Raw genomic sequence first — 25,641 nt, 5'->3', positions numbered from 1 at the left:
GATAGATTGACAGACAGAAATGTGGAAACTATATCACCTGCTCTTTGCAGAAAGCTGAGGGATATTATAACATTCCTCAGGGATTGATGTTTTGAGAAACCAATATTAGCTGTAATTAGAATAATTAAATTTATCAATGACTTATGTAACAGTGATGGAGAGGTCTTTAAAACAGAGGTAAACAATGAAACACAAAAACATAAAATGATAGAGAAAAATAACAAAATGAACTTTATTTTTGCCAAGTCAATATAAATCAGTGAATATTTTTAGTTACAGAGATTTATGTGTCAAAGAAAATAAACATTTATGCAATACCAATTTCTTTCAAAGTACCATGATACTTCTTCACTGAAAGCCACTCATTTTACTCGCACATGCATCTAAATAGGTTTCCAAGAGTACTGAAACAAGCAAACAACTTGCAAACAAAATGGCAACTGTTGAAGTCTTAAACGAAAGATCTATGACATTTTGGCATTCATTAAATGGCACATAATACACCCTTTTCACTGCCAATGACCTTGATCACTACATGATAATTTGCTGACCTGGGTAAACTTGCATCAAAATATCAGTAGGACACAAACTGATAGCATAAATAAACAGTCCACTTCCTTACAGTATCCCTTTTGTGACCCTGATATTGAAGTTATGACTTTGAATGCATGAGACCCTGTCAAGTCCAGATATATAACAGGCAAAATATTCATTAAAACGTCTTCATTGGTTCAACAGTTTTACCAGTATATGGATAGGTTGTACTTTCTCTCTCTGTGACCTTGAACTTGACGCACGGGGCTTGGCTATGACAAGTTACACAATACCTAGTCATAATATATAACTGGGTAATGCTTATTAAAATGGTTCAAAAGATATACTCTGGAAAGTGATACAACTCACAAAATTACATTTTCCCTTGCTTTGACTTTCACCTTATGGCAGGGGTTAGCTAATGTGCACGACACACCACTAAGTCATAACATATACAAGCGCAATGTTTCATGAAAATCTCTCCAAACATTACAAAGTTATGGGCTAACTTAAGTTAATGAATGCTCATACAAACAGATGGATGCTGTAGTATAATACACATGACCTGAGATGGATATATAAAAATTATCAAAGAGTCCTTCAAAGGGGGCAACACTTTACTGTCTGAAAAGAATATCCAAAAATTCAAGATAAGACCATTTCTTCTTTTTAACTGCTTAGTACTGAAATAACCATATTCTTGAGCAACAATATTTTCAGATTAACCACTGTGGTAGCCATTATCAGATGTAAGATCATCACCACTTTGATTTAAGACCAACCAGACACAATTACAAGACTTAAGCTGACAACACATGTTGACATAAGCATCCATTCAGAAGAATTAATAAAAAGATTATCAATATATGTTCATTGTGGCAGCCATATTCGAGGTCAGACTGGCACCATTTTCACTTAGGACCAACAAGATATCAAAATTAGTCTTCTGGTGAAAACCCCATGTCAATATGGCTTTCGATTAAGGAGGAAAAGCAATAACAAGATTTTTTATGATGGATGCTATGGTGGCCATACTGGATGTCAGTAGCAGTCATACTGTATCAGTGCCATTTTCATTTAGGCAGCTAGACATGACACTACCACTTATGACCATCCATCTAGAAGGTGCAAGATTTTCAAGATGGCCAGTGCGATGGTCATATTAGATGTAAGATTGACACTAATTTCGTTTGCAACCAGAAAGACACCATAAAACGTCTTCTGGTGAAAATCCATGTCTTTTTCCATTCAGGAATAGCAATAACAAGACTTTCAAGATGGCTGCCATATTGGATCTCAGATCAACATCATTTTCATTTAGGACCACACAGACATCACAAAAATCTTTTATTGAAAACCACAACCACAAGTCAGTATGACCAACCATTCAGGTTGGGTAGCAATCTTATTTTCAAGAAGACCATATTTAATGTCTGAGGAAAACCTTGTGTTGATAAACCATCCAATTAGTATCAACAACAAGATTTCAAGATGGTTACTGTGACAGCCATAATGGATACCTGAATGGCAGCATTTACATTTAGGATCAACAAGACATCATAAAAAGTCTTCGGCACGTCAATATGACCTTCAATTTAGGAGTAGCGACAGAATGATATTCAAGATGGCTGCCATACTGGATGTCATATCAGCACCAATTTCATTCATGACCAACTAGATATCATAGAAAGTAGTTTAGTAAAAAACCCATGTTATAAGACCATCCATTCAAAAGAAACTTATAGCAAAATTTTTAAACAGCTCCAATTTCATTAAGGACCAGCTTGACGATGGGATGTATGTGTGTAAAGTTTCATGACAATCATCCAAGTCGTTGTGGAAGAATAGTGATAACTTGTGCAAACAAATGAACAAGGAATGGAAAAAAAGGATATCCCATAAGCTTTCCCTGGCCATGACCAGTAAAAGTACAGTAAACAAATCAGTGTCTAGTTACACAACCAATACCCAAAAACAGACAGATTACCTGTGATGGGAAATTGATGAAGACAAATTTATATTTTAAGCTACAATGCACTGTTTTGGGATAAGGTCTGTGTGCGTAACTAATTCAACATAACATATTCACATGAAATGTGTAATACTCGTACCTGAAGCGTGAATTTCAAATACTCTATATACAGTACATGCAAAATAAATTTTCTATGTGAACATTCTTTTGTTTATAATGAAACACATCTGTCTTCATGTGTCGATTAATAAGAAGCTGAAAATACTAGCATGGATTCCCATGCTGTGAGCTTAAAACCTCTGAGTGTAGACCCTCATGTGATCCCTGCAATATCTTTTTCAGTGTCTATAAACAAGCATCAAAATTTATTTAAAAAAAGAAGTCACAAAAAACAACAAAGCAAATAACTGATATGTGAAGAATACCTTCATTTTTTTTAAATCTGTAAAACTTTGCAAAAAACTTATAGGTCGAACATTTGAAACAAACGCTTGATAGTGATGACCACATTTTTCTTTTTCTACTGCTCTACATTTTCTAGTGATTTTCACTTTAACTCTATCAATGATTTTCTTTTCTGATAAAGAAACTGATTTAACTTTAGAAATATTCGCACTCCCACTGAAACATTCATTCTCAAATCTCCATGAAATATTTATGCATTGCATCCTACACCTTTGCTAAATAATCAAAATCATTCAAAACACGTAATACTGGATCACAGTTTTGCAAACAGAAGTTAAATTCTGGCTCAAATGAAGATTTTATAGCTGTTTTTGAGCTTTTTAATCTATGATGAAGAAAAATTAGAAGAAAAGAAGTCAAAATTAAATACAGAAACAACTTCTGTAAATGGATGACATGCTCAAGCTACCATCAAACAGTTCATTGAGATGCCATGAAAATGTTCACTGAGAAACCATCAAACAGTTCATTGAGATGCCATGAAAATGTTCAATGAGAAACCATCAAACAGTTCATTGAGATGCCATGAAAATGTTCACCGAGAAACCATCAAACAGTTCATTGAGATGCCATGAAAATGTTCACTGAGATGCCATCAAACATTTTTTCAAGATACCATCAAGCAGTTACATGAGACGCCACCAGTTTCATGAGATAATCAGTTAAATGAGATACCGCCAAACTTCCTCAAGATGCCATCAAAGAGTTCTTTGAGATACTATCAACAGTTCCTCTAAATGCCATCAAACAGTTCCTTGACATACTGTCAAACAGTTTTTTGAGATAACATCAAAACAGTTCCTTCAGATATGAATATAAAGTTCCTCGAGATGCCATGAAACAGTTCTCCATCTCAATAAAAAAAGTTTTATTCAATATGAACTGGATCATTTTCTGACAGAAATCTCATGTAAACACTGAACACAGGTGATGGATAAGAAAAAAAACCAAGATGTATAATGGATAATGGTTAACAAAATGTCCTAATGTATCTTCCATTAGTATGCCAATAAACAGAGAGTGAATTAGAAAAAAATTAAATCTAACTAAATTACTGTAAAGAGAATGAATGTATAAAAACAATCAAGAAAGGTAATCCGATGCTGAACTAATCTCTATTCCATGAAGTTACCAAATGTAGTACTGATGTACAGAACAGCTTTTCTCTGCTTAAAAGTACACAAATACTGTAGACAACTACATATAATCTTGGCTTTTTTGAACACAGGTAACAAGAATTGCACACCTGTACTAATAATATGCAATACACAGTATTATAATGTCAGCATTTTCTTTACTAAACATATGATGGATGAAGAAACTGTAAAAGAAGGGAAACTATCAAAACTGAAACTTGTTTACAACCATCTTTCCTGCAAATATCTAATTAGGAATTTTTGATTTTCATATCTGTAAAATATGTAACAGAAGATATGCAAAAGTTTGTCAACCCCATGTTACATGTCATCAACCTGAAGATGAGTATTATGGTGAAAACCTATTTATCTTTCACAGACTGTTTGTGATTTTTTCTAAACACAAGATTGGGAAAATCTTGCTCCATCATGCGTAGCAACTTCTTTTTTCCACGGTTACAGTCACGAATATGTCTCAGCACCCCTATGAAAGACAATTCACCATTCTCAACAAACTGTTTGCAATTCTGATAGGCCTGGTTCATCTCCCGTAGGATACCCGGGTAGGCAGAGTGATTGCTGTAGGAAAGCACGTTCGTAAAATGGTTCTTATACGTTTCCAGTAGTGCTGATCCCAGTTTCTCTTTAGCCTTGTTCAGCAATGCTTTGCAACTGTCAATGCTTCTGAAAAAGGAGAGATATATCTCTGGATCATCTGGGAACGTCTTCACCATCTGATCTGTGATTTCAGAGAACTGTTCCCCTTTAAGAATGTCTGATTCTGGTTTTTTGGACAAACAGCTAAACACCCATTTTAGATAGGAATTCACAGAAGAGTTGCTAATACTCCATTCTAACCTAGATGTTTTACCTTTCTTTTCAATCTCCAGCCTTTGCAATGCACGCAAAATGAGGCAGTGGACTTCTTTAGAGAACACATCTGGAGTAGTTGATACCCCCTCCTGCCTTCCATTTTCTAACTGGGCAACATATAACAAAGCTCGAGCAGTATAATTTGCAGCATTAGCACTAATTTTCTGGAGAGCTCCCATGTAACTTTCATCACCTGCTTCAAAAAATGTTAACAACTCACAGCTTTCTTCATCATGCATACAGTTGGACTCAAAGTATTTGAACAGCATCTGTACAAGATCTCTGGGTATGGCTGACTTAGTAAAGTGTTCTTTCATTTTCTCTGTTAAAACTTTCAGCTTGGTACCTGAAAAGAAGCGAGACAAATCGGCCCAGTGTGGCAGCACAAGTTTGAGGAATTTAATGTTGAGGTCACGGCTGAGAAGTAGAAGGAAATCAAGGATGCTTGAGGTAAGGAGCGAGAACTGTCGCCAAGACTGATCTTTGTTATACTGCCGTATGCAATGTAACAGGATGCGGGTGCACATAACCTTGTGGTTTTTAGAATTCAGCCGAAATTGGTTTGCCTCCAACACTTTGTACATCATGTACATGATGTCTGCATCAACTATTCTCTCAAGATGATACAGCAACTGAAACGAAAATGTAGAAATCCAGTGATGTGTTTTGTTACTTTGAGCAATAAACACCTACCCTATGATATATGTATCTCACCCTATATGAACGACTAAAACATGATTTTTTGGTGATATGGCGGTAGCCATGGTAGTATGGGCACTGGAATGTGCAGGCAGGCGATAGTTGTCTTATCTCGCATAAAGAGGTCCGAGGTTTGATACTAAGAAGAAACCCAGTATGGAACGAATTATTTAAATTGCTTGTTTAGTGCTAGGGTGTCAATATTTGTAGTAATCAAGGTCCCTAGATGCGTCAACCATAGGGATTTTAATATACATCCTCGTATAATAATAATTATATATATATATATATATATATATATATATATATATATATATATATATATATATATATATATATACATATATAGTCTTAAGAGTAATTCTCCTTAGGCCAGTGCTTGGAGTAATGTGATGTTACTCAATTATATAAATAAAACCTACACTGTGATAGGTGTATGTCACCCTACATGTCACACCTACCCTATGATATGTGCATGTCACCCTACATGTCACACCTAAACTATGATATGTGCATGTCACCCTACATGTCACACCTACCCTATGATATGGGTATGTCACCCTACATGTCACACCTACCCTATGATATGGGTATGTCACCCTACATGTCACACCTACCCTATGATATGGGTATGTCACCCTACAATATGTCACTGGGTACATATCAACTTATTTGAATATGCCACAGTAAAACATGTAAACACTTATACTAAATGATACTGGCAAAACAGTGTTCTTAAGAATCTAACACAAGTATCTTTCCACCAAAAATTCAGAAAAATTATATGATCAATAGTTAAATTTTGTGACAAGTAGTTAAATTATGTAACAAATAGTTAAATTATATGACAAATCTTTAAACACTATGCATATGCACAAATGAACTGAAAGATTATATGATTAGATTCTTACCAATTACTGATAATAACTAATATGCATAACTGAAACTGAAAGTTTAAACACATATCTTTTTTTAAAAAGTTTCATACATCCATGAGTATCCAATATCCAAAAGGAAAATTAACATTAATTCTTGCTTAGGTTCAGTGTTTCACAGATATCATCAAAAAGCTGAAGTTTCTATTTTTTACCAGCTCATATTGGCATACACAATGCAAATGAAGTAGGCAGATTCAATTTCTGAATGAAACTTTAGCAATCTTATTAGTTCCATATTTTGACATCTTCCACAATCCTCAAATTAAATTTGATCTTAAAATACTTTTTCGTTCTGGCAGTATCCAATTTGTCCCCTGATACAGCGTACACACCAATTTTGATAAGAAATATGACCGCTAGAGTGCTGACAAGAATTTTGATAAGAAATATGATCACTAGAGTGCTGACAATAATTTTGATAAGAAATATGGCCACTAGAGTGCTGACAACAATTTTGATAAGAAAAATGGCCACTAGAGTGCTGACAACAATTTTGATAAGAAATATGGCCACTAGAGTGCTGACAATAATTTTGATAAGAAATATGGCCACTAGAGTGCTGACAACAATTTTGATAAGAAATATGGCCACTAGAATGCTGACAATTTTGACAAGAAATATGGCCACTAGAGTGCTGACAACAATTCTCATAAGAAATATGGCCACTAGAGTGCTGACATCAACCAATCAGATGCAAGATCTCCTTAACATGTGTAATGTTGCTCACAATTAAACTCATCTGGGATACCAATCTAATCAAGATCAGATCAGAAATATGGCTTATAGAGTGTAAACAAGCCAAGCAAAACAGATATCAGAAATATGGCTTCTAGAGTGTAAACAAGCTCAGCCTAATATGTGCTATATGAGAAATGTGGCTTCTACAGTGCAAACAAGCTCAGCAAAACAGATGTTATATAAAAAAAAAATTGGCTTCCAGAGCACAAACAAGACCTCAGCCAAACAAATGCTACCTCACCTCATATATATGTTTGCATGTGGGTAATAATCAAACTTATCCCCGAGTCTGATGGCCCCTGGAGTGATTACAATAAGGTGCTGCCTGATGGAAAGATATAAATGGAGGAAGGAAACCAAACCATAAGCTCAGTTGCTCTTTGGCAAGGTAAACTAAAAGTTGGATGTTTACAATAAAATTTTGGCTGATGGACAGATGAAAGAAGTGAAGAAAGAAAGCCATACCACAAGCTCAGTTGCTCTTTGGCAAGGTGAGCTAAAACTTGAGTGTTTACAATAAAGCGCTGACTGTTGGTCAGACAAAAAGTGTAGAGGAAAGAGGCCATACCATAAGGTTAGCTGGCTATAAATGTTTGGTATGGCCTATTGTCTGACTATCAGTCAACACTTTTTCATGTATGGAACTATTCAAGAAATGTATGGTATGGCCTATAGTCTGACTATCAGTCAACACTTTTTCATGTATGGAACTATTCAAGAAATGTATGGTATGGCCTATTGTCTATCAGTCAACACCTTACCATGTATGGAACTATTCTAGAAAAGTATGGTATGGCCTATTGTCTGTCTATCAGTCAATACTTGACCATGTATGGAACTATTCTAGAAATATATGGTATGGCCTATTGTCTGTCTATCAGTCAATACTTGACCATGTATGGAACTATTCTAGAAATATATGGTATGGCCTATTGTCTGTCTATCAGTCAACACCTTACCATGTATGGAACTATTATACAAATGTATGGTATGGTCTATTGTCTATCAGTCAACACTTTACCATGTATGGAACTATTCTAGAAATGTATGGTATGGCCTATTGTCTATCAGTCAACACCTTACCATGTATGGAACTATTCTAGAAAAGTATGGTATGGCCTATTGTCTGTCTATCAGTCAATACTTGACCATGTATGGAACTATTCTAGAAATATATGGTATGGCCTATTGTCTGTATATTAGTCACCACTTTACCATGTATGGAACTATTCTAGAAATGTATGGTATGGCCTATTGTCTGTCTATCAGTCAACACCTTACCATGTATGGAACTATTATACAAATGTATGGCATGGCCTATTGTCTGTATATTAGTCACCATTTTACCATGTATGGAACTATTCTAGAAATGTATGGTATGACCTATTGTCTATCAGTCAACACCTTACCATGTATGGAACTATTCTACAAATGTATGGTATGGCCTATTGTCTATCAATCACCACTTTACCATGTATGGAACTATTCTAGAAATGTATGGTATGGCCTATTGTCTGTCTATCAGTCAACACCTTACCATGTATGGAACTATTCTAGAAATGTATGGTATGGTCTATTGTCTATCAGTCAACACTTTACCATGTATGGAACTATTCTATAAATGTATGGTATGGCCTATTGTCTGTCTATCAGTCAACACCTTACCATGTATGGAACTATTCTAGAAATGTATGGTATGGCCTATTGTCTATCAGTCAACACCTTACCATGTATGGAACTATTCTAGAAATGTATGGTATGGCCTATTGTCTATCAGTCAACACCTTACCATATATGGAACTATTCTAGAAAAGTATGGTATGGCCTATTGTCTGTCTATCAGTCACCACTTTACCATGTATGGAACTATTCTAGTGTGTGTGTGTGTGTGTTTTGGATTTTTAACATAGCTTTAACAATTTTTCAGTCATATCGCTATGATGTCTGCAGTGTGGCAGTTTATAATGATGTCTAGCACTGGGGCATCATACCGCAGACATGTAGCATGATGTCCCACCCAGTCACATTATCCTGACACCAGGCCAACCAGTCCTAACACTAACCTCTTAATGCTGAGCACCAAGCAAGGCAGCTGTTAGAACCATTTTTATAAGTATGGTTTGACTTGGAAAACCCCAGGAAGAAACATCAACCCACAAGAAGCTACTGGCAAGCTTTCTCACATACCCACATTGTCCGAGCCTGTGACTTGAACCCACACAGACAGAGGTGAGATGGCAGTGATCCATAACAGTGAGCACTTTAGACCACTCAGGGCCCCCATTTATCAATGTATGGAACTTCTATATTCAAGAAATGTATTTATCTATGTATGGAACTTCAAGATTCTAGATACGTATTTATCTATGTATGGAATTTAGAGATCCTAGAAATGTATTTATCTCTGTATGGAACTTCTAGATTCTAAGAATGTATTTATCTATGTATGGAACTTCTAGATTCTAGAATGTATTCCATCACAGTAAGGCAGTTGATGGTTTTCCCCTGTAAGTTTTGCCAGTTTTCAGTAATGTGTAACAAAATATCATAAACTGCTTTTGTAAAGCTGGAAAATTAAAAGTTCGGTATTCGGAAGGAGCAGCGATTATAAACATTATGTACAACTGAAAAGTCTGTAAAGTACGCATAGACTTTACCACTAGTTCGGTGCACAAATTTTAGTTCCAAACCCTATGCAGCTCAGTGGCTTGTTGCTGTCTCTCAACTTGACATAATTTCTGGAAATTCTTTTTCCATTTCACATGACGATGTCAATCATATTTCCCTCCACAAGTCATACTCAAATTGGCATGTGATGTCCAATAAACATAACTGTGTTCCTTCCAGCTTTTATTCACAAGAATCTGAATATTCCTTATTATTTTTCATGTGTTGATTATTAACACTTTTCAAGAGGCTTATTTTCCCTTTCGTCTTAAAGATGCATCGCTTGCTGGATGCCATTTGTAAAAAGAATTATATGATCAACAGTTTGATCATGCAGACGCTTTCCATGAACAAATAGGTGCAGATTAAAGGGTCTGATGTGCTGCTGTAAAGTTAGTCTGGTCCCCTGACCAATTTCACTACTTCTAATATAAAACCCAGACCCAAATCAAACATGGATGAACAAATTTTCCGGATTTTTCAGCAATGATCATTTTTCTGTAGTTTTGGCTTTTATGTCGTAAATTCGCATTATAAGGGTAATTTTTGTAAGACTTGTGCCAAAATTGTAAGATTTGGCAGGTCTGTTTATCTGTGTATGGAACATCTACATTCTAGAAATGTATCTATCTATGCATGAAACTTACAGATTCTAGATATGTATTTATGTATAGAACTTCTAGATTCTAGATATGTATTTATCTATGTATGGAATTTAGAGATTCTAGAAATGCATTTATCTATGTAAGGAACTTACAGATTCTAAAAATGTATTCATCTCTGTATGGAACTTATAAATAGATAAGAAAATTAAATATTCATACAGCTTTATTATTTTACAAGTGTTTCACACACACAAAATTTCTGAATATGGGTACATAGCAACAAAGAATTGCATTATTTTTAGAAGCATTTGGTACCCTTGAACAAATATGGCATCATTATAAAATGTGGCAAAGACTGTTCCATTTTGACTGCTCCGGTGGCCTAGTGGTTACAGCAGCCACCTCAGATACGGGAGGTTGTGGGTTTGATCCCCTGCCAACGCATAGCAAAGACATACATAAATGGTACTAACAGATGCCTCGCTTGGCGCTCAGCATTAAGAAGTTAGTGTTAGGACTGGTCGGCTTTGTGTCAGGATAATGTGACTGATGTCTGCGGCATGATGCCCCAGTGCTAGGCATCACTATAAACTGCCACACTGCAGACATTGTAGCGATATGACTGAAAAATTGTTAAAGCTACGTTAAAAATCCAAAACACACACACACTGTTCCATTGAAACATACATGGACAATTTTAAACATAACTAGTCCATATTTAAAACATACATGGTCCACAGCATAAACTATGGTCCCCATGCCTTTTTTAAGATAAATTTCCAGGTCATTTCCAGGAGTTTTTCCAGGATGAAATTAATTTTTTTCAAGGTTCACATATGACCATTACTGAATGGAATTAAAAAAACATTTAGCTTATAAAACATGCATTTTTTTAAAATCAAAAGATGTTTCAATTTCAAGACTCTCCCAAAACATCCAAGTCAAAAATGATGATCATGCACTAAACCACAACATGTATCACAGGAATTGTGTCTGAAAACTGCATATACCTATAAATTGGCATGCAATGACCTTTCAATTTATAGGATAAAAAGTCTAAGTTTATTTTGCTGACCTGCATTATGTTGGTTCAAGGAAACAACGTAATGACCATAAACTGACTTTGTTTCCTTCAAACCTTTAATTCTAAAGCAACCAAAATAATCAGTCGTAAATCAAAACAGCAATCTGTATGCATGTTATACAAACTAAACATTTCCTATCACAGTATGAAAAATTGATAAATTCAAACTATCAGAATCATATCTTGTAAAGAAAAAAGTTTAAACCCTGAAATAATTTGTGGCAATAAAACCTAAAATGAGAATTTTCAAACAACCTAAACTCCTTAAGACAATGTGGTTAAAAATACATCATTTAAAAAACCAACTTACAAAAGGGTTGATTTAAATTTTGACATATCTCCCATTTCTCTAGCACCCTGTTTAAGTTCTGAAACCAATACTTCAAGCTACATGTCACAGTGTAATAGTTTTTTTAACCAAAGTTCAGCTCAGTGATTCAACATTTTAGACTATAAATTTGACATAAAACAAATGGCATTCTGTTTCTAATCAGGGTTTCCGCTGAATATTCCCACCCTATTTTTCACATATGGGTATGTAGGTTGGGGTGTGGGGTTGGAGCTATTGCCTATTAAAAAACTGTAATTTACTATCACTATGCATTAGCAATATATGATAGTTGCTTATCAATAGGCCTAGCAAACTTAAACAATGATACACAGTCATACCTGCATGATATTTATAGGAAATGATTTATTTTCTCAGAAATGGCAATTATTATAATTATTATTTCTTTAAACTGCTGACAGACTATACAAAACTACAGCACAGATGAAACCTGACCAAGTACTCGCCATTTGCATTATTAATCATATGACTACACAAATCTCAAACTACAACACTGGAAATCATATACTAATGTGATATTAGCAACAAACTCCTTTCAAATGTTGTTGTACAAAAATTCTAATATAATAAATGAAAGTCAGATACCTTTTGTAAAAAAAAACAAAACAAAGAACATATAACTCTCAACATTTTTTTAACAAAAACAATGACCAAAAACCTGCCACTGTCACAGCAATCAGGAAAGTCAGCTTCATTAAGCAGAGAACACATGTTAACATGCTAGTCACATGGTACAACAAAACCTGGGTAATTCTTCTCTGAATAAATATACAGAGAATATTGTATTCCTTCATTTTTGTTTTTTATTACAAACAGTATAGGACTTTCATTTAATATCTTTTTTTCTACATTTGAAACAAGTTATTGATATCACATGACTACTGGACCTATGATGTCATAAACATGTGGGTGGCAAGGTTTGTGTACTCATGCAAACTAGCAATGCAACTGGCTAGTACCAGGTCAAATTTCATCAATGCCATAGATTCATCTCATCTTTCAGCAGATTAAAGAAATAACAATTATAACACTCACAGTTTCTGATAAAATTAATGCAGTTATGACTCAGAGTAAGAGCATTTAATTTTTTGCTAGGCCATCTGGTAAGCAGCTACACTTTGCAGCCACCATGTTGGCTTTTTGTGATACTAGACTGGTTTTCATACCTTCCATGTAAGAACGATAGAATTATCGAGCTCTCTGTGAAATAAACAGTCTACTAGATGAATCTAATTGACTGAGCATTTGAACTGACTGAACAAATATGATTATGGTAAGCACCTAAATGATCCGTACTGCAACCTCCAAATATTCTGATAAATTTAACTAGTGATCAGTTCAGTTCTGACTCAAATACATAATTGTTTCTGTCATCAAGTGGTGGTGTAAACATACATGGTCTACAGTTTAAGCATTAAAGTCCACAGTTAGAACACACAGGGCAGATAGTTTGAACATACATGGTCCACAGTTTAAGCATTAAGGTCCACAGTTAGAACACACGGGGCAGATAGTTTAAACATACATCGTCCACAGTTTAAGCATTAAGGTCCACAGTTACAACACACGGGGAAGATAGTTTAAACATACATGGTTCACAGTTTAAGTATTAAAGTCCACAGAACACACAGGGCAGATAGTATGAACATATATGGTCCAGTTTACGCATTAAGGTCCACAGTTAGAACACATAGGGCAGATAGTTTAAACATACATGGTCCACAGTTTAAGCATTAAGGTCCACAGTTACAACACACGGGGAAGATAGTTTAAACATACATGGTCCCTAAGGCAGCTGGATGATGTACTACATCCCCTTCTGGCAACTCCTTGGTCTGGAGAGGGATGGGCTCCGCCAGACAACTTTTGCCCAAGACACACTGATAATGCTGGACAAATCTGAGCTTACAATACTGGATCGGTTGTCGCCCGGGTCAACAAGGACCGCGCCTGCCATTGTCCACCAGGACGGAGGTGACAAGTGTACTAGTACTATGCATACAGTCAGAGCGAGAGACAACATTGCTATCGCCACCTGGAACATTAGAACTCTGGCGCAAATTGGAAGACTAAAAGAGTTGACACATGAGCTGGAACACTACACATGGCACATTCTGGGACTCTGTGAAGTTAGATGGAAATTCCTAGGAGAACACCAAACCGAAGATGGGCATATATTATACTATAGTGGAGAGTGTGACAAGTCCATAAATGGAGTAGGCTTCCTTGTAAACAAAGCCATCAAGGGATCTGTGCTTGAATGCTGCCCCATATCTAGCAGAATCATTTCCATTCGTCTGAAAGCATCTCCCTTTAACATCAAAATTATCCAAGTCTATGCTCCAACTACCGATCATGATGATGAAGAAACAGAGGAGTTTTACAACAAACTACAGGGTATTCTAAACATGGTCAGTAAGAAAGATATCCTCATTGTCCAAGGAGACTGGAATGCCAAAGTTGGCAAAGATGCTCTAAAAGACTGGGAAGTACATTGTGGACCTTCTTGCAATGAGCTTACCAACGAAAGAGGGAGACGGCTACCCAAGTGCAAACAAATTCACAAAGTTTGGTAAAGGTGGATGGTGTCAAACTATAGTGACTACGCAAAAACAAAAATGATAATAGATAGATGGAGAGATGTACAGATCAGATCTTCGACTAATATATAAAAACAGGATAGTATGTTACCTTCATCAGCATGCTTTCTTGAGTCTTGTTCACTCTTGAGAAGAACAAGTTCATGGTTTGTTCCAGGCAGGAAATCAAATTCTCAAAATGCTTCTGATACTCTGTGCGATATGCTGAAAAAAGGTCCAATGTTTAAAAACCTTAGATCCCAATATTTTGCAATATGCTTTAAAAAAAAGTCCAATGTTTAAAGACTGTACATCCAAAGTTTTTGCAATATGCTGAAAAAAATGTCCAGCATTCAAAGACCATACATCCCAATATTTTTCAATATGCTGAAAAAATATGTTCAATGTTCGAAGACCTTATATCCCAATAATTTGTAATATACTGAAAGAAATGTCCAATGCTCAAAGACCTTTTAGCAACTAAAACCATCTGACTGAAGCCATTATAATTATCTGCCTTTTTTGAGTTTTTTTTTCTTCCACCACCACCCTCCTCCCAAACCCCACCCCACCCTAAGGTATGTATCCAGGAAACAAACTTTTTAATGCCATCTACCCACCCTAGTAAAACCTCATACCAAATATAACCATCACCCTCAAGTGTGCAGATGGAGTTAAGATATTAAGGAGTCTATGTCATCTATTAAAATATGACATTTAACCTCACCACCCCTCCTCCCCTAGGGGCTCAATCTAGGCTCCAAAACCTCTGCTGTCATCTACTTACCCTAGTAAAACATACTGAATTTGATCACCCCCCTCATCTTTCAATCAGTGTTGATGGAGTTCAAGTTGCATACAAGGAAAAAAAAATCAAACCCAAATATTAGTCTGAATGACATGATGCCAGTTACTTGAAAAGATAAGTTTCATGTCCATATAATAAGTTTAATGAAGGACACCTGCATTCATAATTGATATTCACATAATCTATAACCAGAGTAAATAACTGATATTGCATAATCTATAACTGGAGTAAATAATTGAAACTTGCATAATCCACAGTACTTAACTGATATTCACATAAACCAGAGTTTAAAAACAGCTGGATAACTGTACTGCATATTTAATGAAGTTAGCCAGTCTGTAAATTGGTAAGATGCATATGACTCTTAGTTATATGATGCTACACTTTCAAAGGGCGATGAAAAGTACCTTCTTGTGACCTGGTCCAACTTTCATAAAACATCTAAATGCAAAATAAAATCTCAGTTAAGTTTTGCATGGTTATTATTGTAACCTGTCAAAATAAAGTGCATTAAGCATTTTGAAACAAGATAGGTTTTTTTAGGCCAACATTGAGATATTGGCCTTTAACTGGACTAGCAGAAGTATAGAATTTTTAGATGAGTACATACTCAAGTGGAGAAGTTACATGAAAGCTGGGCCACAATAAAGCATTTGTAATCTAAAACTGTAGTAAACTTTTCTAGATCATTTTCAACTGTATCTCTGCTAAAGTTCTGCATGAACCTATGAAAATTAAATTGCATTGCAAAGTTTTGTTAGTTTTAGACCAGACACTAAGTTACCAGGTCCTGAACATTTTGTTTCGGACTCTTTGTTCCAGGACCAATAGAATTGTACTGTCCACATCCACATAATTCAAGCAATGGTCCAAAAACAAAGTCTGTCATGCAAACATTTACTGCATCAACATAAGTTTTACACCACTGGACAAATTTATCAAATTAATGCAAACTGAAATTTCAAACACCTACACATTTTATGGTCGATTCAGTCATAAATAATTCATTATACCATTTGTTGCAATCAGTTTATGGAACTGATTATTATTTAACTCATTTTGTAAATTGCACATCGATAAACTTGTGTAATATCTTCTATGTGTATTTCTTGATTATACATTGTCTGAAAAATGATTTTAAAAATTGTTCAAGCATTGAAAGGCAAATGCAATAAACCAATTTTTTTTTAAATAATTAAATTGAGGATAGCTAAAGCATATTTTAAAGTCAAGCAGGTATATCTATGGTTTGTACATGTAGGTATTTCATTATAATTAGTATTCTGTCAAGTAGGTATATTTGTACAGTTTGTGCAATCAGCTAGGTACATCATTATTGTTTGTACACATTCAAGTAGATATACCTGTATATTTTGGATACAACAGTCAAATAGGTAAATGTGTATGGTTTGTACATAGTAGTAATATCTATATAATCAGTACACATTCAAGTAGATATATCTGTATAGTTTGGACACAGTCAAATAGGTAAATGTGTATGGTTTGTATATAGTAGTATTGTACATAGTAGGTATATCTATATAATCAGTACCCATTCAAGTAGAAATATCTGTATATTTTGGACACAGTCAAGTACATATATCTGTAGTTTCTTTAAAAAATCACTTCATCAAATTTAAATAACTACAAACCTTTTTAACAAGAGAGCTCAGTTATTCTGAATAGGTAAATGCATTTTAATTTTAGTCAGAAGTATGACTTTTGGCATATGCGTTGAAAATTCCTGCACAAATCATAACCATCATCACAAGTCAATGCTAATTTTATGGTAACAACTAATATTATTTAAAATTTAAAAGAATTTTCACTGATAAAAGGGATGAACCAAAATTTTAACAATGTATCTTTATTAGCCACAATGCCTTTTATAAAATTAACCACAATGACTTGCAAAAATGCTGATTTTTACATAGCTGTACATACTGGTGTGGTCTGCCACAAATCATACTTTTAACTAAAACTGAAATTAATTTACCTAAACTAAATAAGTAAGCTCTTGACTGATCAAGGTTTAGTAATCATTTTTAATTTGATCAAAGTTTGGTCAGAAAACTAGAAGGCATAACTACTCGACCATGTACAAACAGACTTCACTTTTGGCAACATACTCCGAAAGAATTGACAACAAGGCATATTGAATATGTCGTACTTAAATATGAGGTTATCTCTAGATGTCGAATTGTAAATGATCCAAATGGGTTTGTGGAGTGGCACATCATGTTGACACACAGCTGTAAGGCATTCTTATCCCCGTCAGGTGAGCATTTCACAAGTGCATACATCAAAACTACTGGGATTGCACCCTTGTAGAAGTCCAGGCCCTGACTAAGAAGCTGCGAGATAAACTTAGCACAGATCTTCTCTTTCTTTTCCATAGCTGTGACAGATAGACTGACTTCCTGAAGATATGTAACGAGCTGATTCTCAAGAGTTTGCAACCAACAATGCTCCTTGGCAGCGACTGTGTCAGGTGGAGCAATCAACCGATATCGACTCATCTCAAGGCCTTGTAGTGTCGCTGTTATTAGGACATACCAAGAGTATGCATCCATGTCAGATATTTTGCTGCTGTGCACAAGGTGGGAAACATAGAGAAGGGAGTACGCCATTTGTTCCTAAGAGATGAAAATAATGAAACAAACTTCAATGATGCAATCATTTTAGTAAATAGTTAGATATCAAATAATTAAGATATAATATAAGTATTTCAACATACATGTGAATGGAATTATTATGTTGATTTATGCAGTTTAGTCTGAAATACATCTGGGTACAAACTACGATATACAGTATTTATTTTTGCAAACGTTTCTGCTGAATACATGCACAAGATGTCTGACTCAAAAACTTTAACAAAATGGAAGGACTTGTCAACATTGCCTCCCCCCTCCAATGTGCGCCTGATGTTTTACAATTCACAGGCAAGACAAAAACAAAAGTCTTGCACAAACACAGATCATCTAACTGAAAGAAGAAAACTGATGCTAAGAAAAGTCCAAAGAGCACACAAAAACATAGAATGCTTAAAAAACAGGTTTCTGAATAATGCTGCGAGCATATATAAATAGAAGAATAGCTAATTTTTAATCTCGGCGAAGTCAATGATTTTTGTTATCATGGCATAAAGAGGTTTTTAAGGGATATTATCTAATGCAAGAATTGACAAAAGGGAAGGACATTATTTAAATCACAGAAGGGCCACATAAACCTTCTGAAGCACAGAATGTTAGGAGAAAATGTTTGACTTATAACATCTGCAGCAGCACTAAATCAATTCAACATTATACCACATCTGTAAACTGCACCCTCCCATTATCTCATATTTTTACAAGCTTTAACACAAAATCTTAAGACTGATAACAATGCTTATTTGTGTGCTTCAAAACAATGTACATGTGTGTTTTTGACTTTTAAAGTAGCTTTAACAATTTTTCAGTCATATCACTGCAATGTCCTCAATGTGGCAGTTTATAGTGATGTCTAGCACTGATGTGGCACCCTACAGTTTCGTATTTTGCATAGGGTTAGAATTTTAGAGAAAAAGAATTTCCCTGAGTTTCCTCACTGGTTATACTCGCTATTTAAAAAAGACCTTGTATATCTTAGGTATTGTTCAAAGAACCTTTAATTCCCTTTATTTTGGTGTATTGATGGGTATATGGGTTAAAGAGTATACACCTTGGCCTTACTCCAGATGTGCACTTTTCAAAAAAGTGCCAGCTCCACTTGGTCATTTTCACCTCCTGAACTTCCGAGGTAAATTGTAAAAAAAATGAAGCTGTTAACTTTTTTACATTTGATATATTTGGTAATTCATTCATTGCACTTCCAGAAGCTGGTATTGTCTAGTCTGGAAAAATTCATTTTCCCTATTTGAATAGCTACTAAGGATAGTGTACTTCAGACAAATTCAGGCTGATTTTGGAGCACAAGGGAGCAGTCATTTTAGTTAGCAGTGTGCTAAGATCATGTACAATTTCCAAAAGTACACTATTCAAAGTAATGTCAGCCATATTACATCAAAGTAGCATAGAGGTATGCCAACATTCTATCTAATGTGCATGTTTTAAATGCAAACAACTTCACCTTACATACGTCACTCTCTCAAAAGTACATAATAACTGGTGAGCGCCCCCTGAGGCATCATGCTGGAGTCATGTGGCATGATGTCCCACCAGTCACATTATCCTGACACCAGGATAACCAGTCCTAACAATAATCTCTTAATAATGAGCACCTAGTGAGGCAGCTGTTAGAACCATTATTATAAGTCTTTGGTATGACTCTTCAAATTAATGCATAGAACATTCTCTCCAAATTCTAAGATATCCATCTTGTTACAGTAAAATAGGACTGGAGAACATGGATTGGACCCATTTTTACAAGGGTTCTGTGGTACAAGGTGGCTCGCCTACAAACCATTAAATGATCTATCCCCCAGTATCTGAGTTACAGATATTCTGACACAAAACTGTGACATGTAATTTCGATATTCACGTGGCTCTCGCTGTCGTTGTGGGGTTTGACGCCATTTTGCAGCACATAATAGGATATGCATGGCGGTCAGTATTAATGGTGGAGGAAGAACCCAGGAAAACCCTGGAAAGAACCACTGACCCACGAGAAGCTACTGGCAAGCTTTCTCACATACCCATATTGGCCGAATCCTAGACTCGAATCCACGCAGGCAGAGGTGAGATGGCAGTGATCCATAACGGAGAGCACTTTAGACCACTCGGCCACTCGGGACCCTGACGCTCTCGCTGTGAAACTATAACATGTAATTTTAATGTTATGTGGCTGTCATTGTCAGAACTATATAACATCATTTTAATGTTCTCATCACTGTCACTGTCAAAACTATAACATGTAATTTTAATGTTCACATGGAGGTCACTGTCAAAACTATAACATAATTTTAATGTACATGCTGCTGTCACTGTCAAAACTGTAACATTTTACTGTTCACATGGCTGTTACTGTCAAAACTATAATATATAATTGTATTGTTCACATGGAGGTCACTGTCAAAACTAAAACATAATTTTAAAGTTCAAATGTCTGTTACTGTCACTGTCACAATGGTGACACATATACATATTTGTATATAGGTCAGATCCAACTGTACATTTTTATACATCCAGATCTACCATCACATAATGTTCAGGCCATCAGGGTCCACACAGTTTGCTAGGATCAATTAGTTGGACAAACAATATTGACACTGAACTGCTGGCACATTGTGCGATGATGAATTATCTCTGAGGACTACAGTTGTACTCGAATATGATGGCAGATGATAATCTCTGTTGACTGCAGTTGGACTCGATACAAATATATATAAATATATACAGTATGTATCAACCAATGTGAGTGGGCTAATAAAAACACTGGGGTAGAACATAATCAGTTTTCCTAAGATAGACCAATTTTCAGTAAGATGTAATGAAATATCTGACATTATTGACAAGGAAAACATACATTTACAAAACTCATAACGTACATTTACAAAACTCACAAGTGTGATCTGAGACATGCTGCAAAGGCAAATGTTATATTAACTAATATGTCAAGTACAATTAGACCTTAATTAGCTTCAGTAGTAAAAAAAAAAAAATAAAGCTGCAAACCCCAAGTGCTCAATAACTTCTTGTCTGATCTCTCAACTCTATTTAATCATTGGCTTTTTTTTCTCCAATTTCACATGACAATCACACTCACCTCTAACATGCAATAACATACTCCAATGAGCATGACATGATATACTCAAATGAGCAAGACATGATATACTCAAACGAGCAAGACATGATATACTCAAATGAACTTGGTATGATATACTCAAATGAACATAACATGATGTCCAATGAACAAGCCACAATATACTCATATGAACATGCAATGTTGTCCAATGAACATAACATACTCAAATGAACATTACATGATGTACTCAAGTAACATGCCATGATGTACTCAAGTAACATGCCATGATATACTCAAATGAACAGGGCATGATGTATCAAATAAATATGACATGATGTCCAATGAACATAACAGCTGCCTTTCCTGATTTTTCCACAACAATCTGACTTTTTTCTTTTACATCTGTGAAATTTAAACATTTGATCTATTATTTTCTTTTACACCAGGGGGCTTTCAACATTTTATCAATTATTTTCTTTTACATACGTGGGACTGAAACATTTTATGAGGCTCATTGTCCCTTTCACCTTTTTTGTTTGTTTGACACCATTTCTAGAAAATGCTATAAGCAACAGCTTGACCAAGCCAGTGCTTGGGGTAAATATAATGGGCAGTTTTATGCATCTGTGGTAATCCTGTAAAGTTAGTTTTATTCTCTGACCAACTTCATTGAACCTAACATGAAATCTGGATCCAAATCAAAGTAACTGGTTTTGACCACAATAAACATACTTTGTGATTTTTGCTATTATTCTGCAAGTCTGTAATTTCAAAGTCAATTCAGGAACACCTGCTGTCAATTGTAAGGGTTGGTAGGTCTGAGTACACACTGAGGAAGCCAACACCTTTTGGCCTGGGTGGGAATTAAACCTATAACAAGTGAATTGCAAGTCTCACACTAAACAAAATTAGCTACCATAAGCTTCAGCTTTGTTTCTTTTGCTTTCTGCCACCATTTTCTACTGTATTTTTCTCTGCTGGGTTCTCGCATCAACTATCTACACAAAAGAACTACTGCTGAAAACCAAAGTCTCAAGGAGACGGGCATTCAAGGCCCATAATTCTTTAAAACAATGAATGCTTGAAATGCAACTCATTGGCGGTTTTGTCAATTTAATGGTACATAGTAAATTTTGGCTGAAATGCAACTCACTCAAGGTCTTGTCAATCTAATGTTACACATTTAATCTGGCTGAAATGCAACCCATTGGCAGTCTTGTCAATCTAACGGTACATAGTAAATTTTGGCTGAAATGCAACTCATTCAAGGTCTTGTCCATCTAATGGTACATAATTAATCTGGCTGAAATGAAAAACATTCAAATTCTTGTCAATCTATTGGTACATAATTAATCTGGCTGAATTGCAACTCATTGAAGGTCTTGTTAATCTAATGGTACATAATTAATCTGGCTGAATTGCAACTCATTGAAGGTCTTGTTAATCTAATGGTACATAATTAATCTGGCTGAATTGCAACTCATTGAAGGTCTTGTTAATCTAATGGTACATAATTAATCTGGCTGAATTGCAACTCATTGAAGGTCTTGTTAATCTAATGGTACATAATTAATCTGGCTGAATTGCAACTCATTGAAGGTCTTGTTAATCTAATGGTACATAATTAATCTGGCTGAATTGCAACTCATTGAAGGTCTTGTTAATCTAATGGTACATAATTAATCTGGCTGAATTGCAACTCATTGAAGGTCTTGTTAATCTAATGGTACATAATTAATCTGGCTGAAATGCAAGTCATTGAAGGTCTTGTTAATTTAATGGTACATAATTAATCTGGCTGAATTGCAACTCATTGAAGGTCTTGTTAATCTAATGGTACATAATTAATGTGGCTGAATTGCGACTCATTGAAGGTCTTGTTAATCTAATGGTACATAATTAATGTGGCTGAATTGCAACTCATTGAAGGTCTTGTTAATCTAATGGTACATAATTAATCTGGCTGAAATGCAAGTCATTGAAGGTCTTGTTAATCTAATGGTACATAATTAATCTGGCTGAAATGCAAGTCATTGAAGGTCTTGTTAATCTAATGGTACATAATTAATCTGGCTGAATTGCAACTCATTGAAGGTCTTGTTAATCTAATGGTACATAATTAATGTGGCTGAATTGCAACTCATTCAAATTCATGTAAATCTAATGGTACATAATTAATCTGGCTGCAATGCAATATTCTTTAGTAAAGTTATACTACCTAGAGCAAGTGAGAAGGATCAGCAATCAGCGGCTATAACTCCTCTAAATGATAATGTAGAATACTTGCAAAATCTCATTCAAGCTCTCATCAGTAACTAGCCAAGTGCCAAACTTGGTTGAAAACTAACAACGGGTATTACATAGCTGCCAACCTTCCAGGCTCACAATCAGTGAAAATAGGGATAAAAAGTCGTGAATTTGGACATGAATTCGTGAAAAAAACCATGACAATAACTCCATCCACTCTGACCACTCCGACCGTCAATACTACACTATATCAAGTTCACAAAATAAATATAAAACACTACACATATGCAGAAATATTTATTTATCAAGACATTATACTGTGGCAGACTTGAACTTCCTCAACTGCTTGATCGTAAATTTGTTTTCTAAACAGTTCCGACTTATTGCCTGCAGGTTGATCTTGGGGACTAAAATTGCTGACAAATTTTCTGCAGCTAAGGAGGCCCTAAAGTCTGTCTTAATTTTCCTCACTAAAGAAAATATTCTTATGCTGTCACTGTTGCTGTGAGTAATGCACAGGAACTGCAGCATTTTCGGTTCTTCCACAGGAAAAAAAAGCGATTTTCGAGTCCGGGAACATTTGTCAGAACAAATGTTTAGCATGGTCTCCAGCTGATAAAGGTAGATTGCGTTCGACAAGAAAACTCACAAATAATGCTTCAGCGTTGGTAGCCTACAGGTCTGCCGCAAATGGTTTAAAATATTCCAGAGATGAAATCTGCGAATTCTTAATTTTCCCAACTTCTACGTGTTTTTTTGCAACCGACATTCTTCCTCACATCGTCTCTGCGATGACACACTGAGCGCAAGAAGCATAAAAGAATATCAATGTTTAATGGCAGAATGCACGGCCAATTTTTGATATATTCCAAATTAAACTTCACTTTTTGAGTAATACATTTCTTTTTCCTTGGTGGTGAAGACATTTTCAAAATCTTACATGCGAGGCAGAACAGTAACTCAAATCAGTGTTTTGACGCATGCGCGGAGCAAATTTCCGGTTAAGCCCCAGTTTCTCTCAAAAGCATTTGTAAAACTACTCTTATACATATAGATTAAAAGAGGCTAAAATGCTTGTTACTGGGCCAACTGTACTAATCGGCTGTAGATCTACTAATATTGTGACCAGCAGTACCGGACCGTTTCAGCAACTGCGACTATCATGACTAGCGCTTAATGGGAAATCGGTTATTTTATTAAAGATTTAAAATAATTGAGGATTGGAAAATTCGTGAATTTTTGGCTTACGGCGTGAATCTGTGAATCGCTGAAAAAGTCGTGAAATTCACACCAAATTCGTGAGGGTTGGCAGCTATGGTATTATAGTTATGCTTTAAAAACTAAAAAGGGAGGGCAATCAGGAGCCATAATCACTGTAAATCGTATTTTGAAGAGCTGGTTATTGAAGTCATGTATCTGAAATCATCTGCCAAACTTGGTTTTAATCTAACAAATTTTGATGTAATTAGCTCCAAGAAACCAAAATGAGGGTGATATAACTTCTAAATGTGACTAAACCCACGTAAGACACATAAGCTAGGCCTGTTACAAGTAATGTCCCATGTGAAGTTATAAAGTTAACAGTCCTGGGTCACAATTCTATCCAAACAGCTGACAAGAGAAAACCCACAGAAAAGAACTTCTCGGTTCCGAGTCCATATAAACACCAAACTGCATCTGAATATCAGAATGGTTCCTAAGCTATGTAGGTTACAAGATCTAATGGAGTGGAGATTTAACAGTGATAGGAAAAAGGGCCATAATAATTGGACCTGAAATGACCAAACTTTAGAAGGCACATCTATATATAATAAATATAATTGGCAGTTCATGGACTGGTGGAAAAGGTGATTACTATAGGGCAGATGAGTCTTGATGCAGGGCCCTGAACACATTTAAATAACTGCAAAACTTGATACAAGGAAATGTTCATAGGTACAATGAATTTACAATATTATAATATCAGGCAGTATTAACAAAAATTATTGACTGCAGAAACATGCTGCTACATACCAAGAGAAAGAACAATTTTGGCACCCATTATTTTAATAATTTTAAGGGAAAAGAGTGAAATGTTTCAAGAATAAGTTATGGATATCAGTTCTATTATCGTCCACACTATTGGCATTCTTTTTAAAGTCTATGCAACAAATTCATGATTTTGTAGAATCTGTCACAAGAGTTCAGAATTTCACATGCAACTTCAAAATGCTGAGCAGTCTGGAA

At 35.4% G+C, this 25,641-nt stretch overlaps 1 protein-coding gene across 2 annotated transcripts in view; it reads right to left on the bottom strand.

Annotated features, from left to right (window-relative positions):
- Positions 1-205: 205 nt before the first annotated feature.
- The window catches only part of LOC149807240 (uncharacterized), an 82,476-nt gene continuing 57,040 nt past the window's right edge, over positions 206-25,641 (bottom strand). For both annotated transcript variants that reach the window (XM_089963945.1, XM_089963948.1), the window contains exons 13-15: positions 17,618-18,083; positions 14,752-14,864; positions 206-5,612 (exon numbers count right to left, since the gene is read on the bottom strand). In XM_089963945.1, coding sequence (XP_089820071.1) covers positions 4,470-5,612; positions 14,752-14,864; positions 17,618-18,083 — 1,722 coding nt within the window. In that variant the 3' untranslated portion in view covers positions 206-4,469. The remainder of the gene's footprint in view (positions 5,613-14,751; positions 14,865-17,617; positions 18,084-25,641) is intronic.

This window comes from Sinohyriopsis cumingii, chromosome 1 (assembly GCF_028554795.1).
Source record: "Sinohyriopsis cumingii isolate HCF-2022 chromosome 1, ASM2855479v2, whole genome shotgun sequence".
NCBI classification, from domain to species: Eukaryota; Metazoa; Mollusca; class Bivalvia; order Unionida; family Unionidae; genus Sinohyriopsis; species Sinohyriopsis cumingii.
The sequence above is the reverse complement of the archived record's forward strand: the minus strand, read 5'-3'. Positions and strand labels throughout refer to the sequence as shown.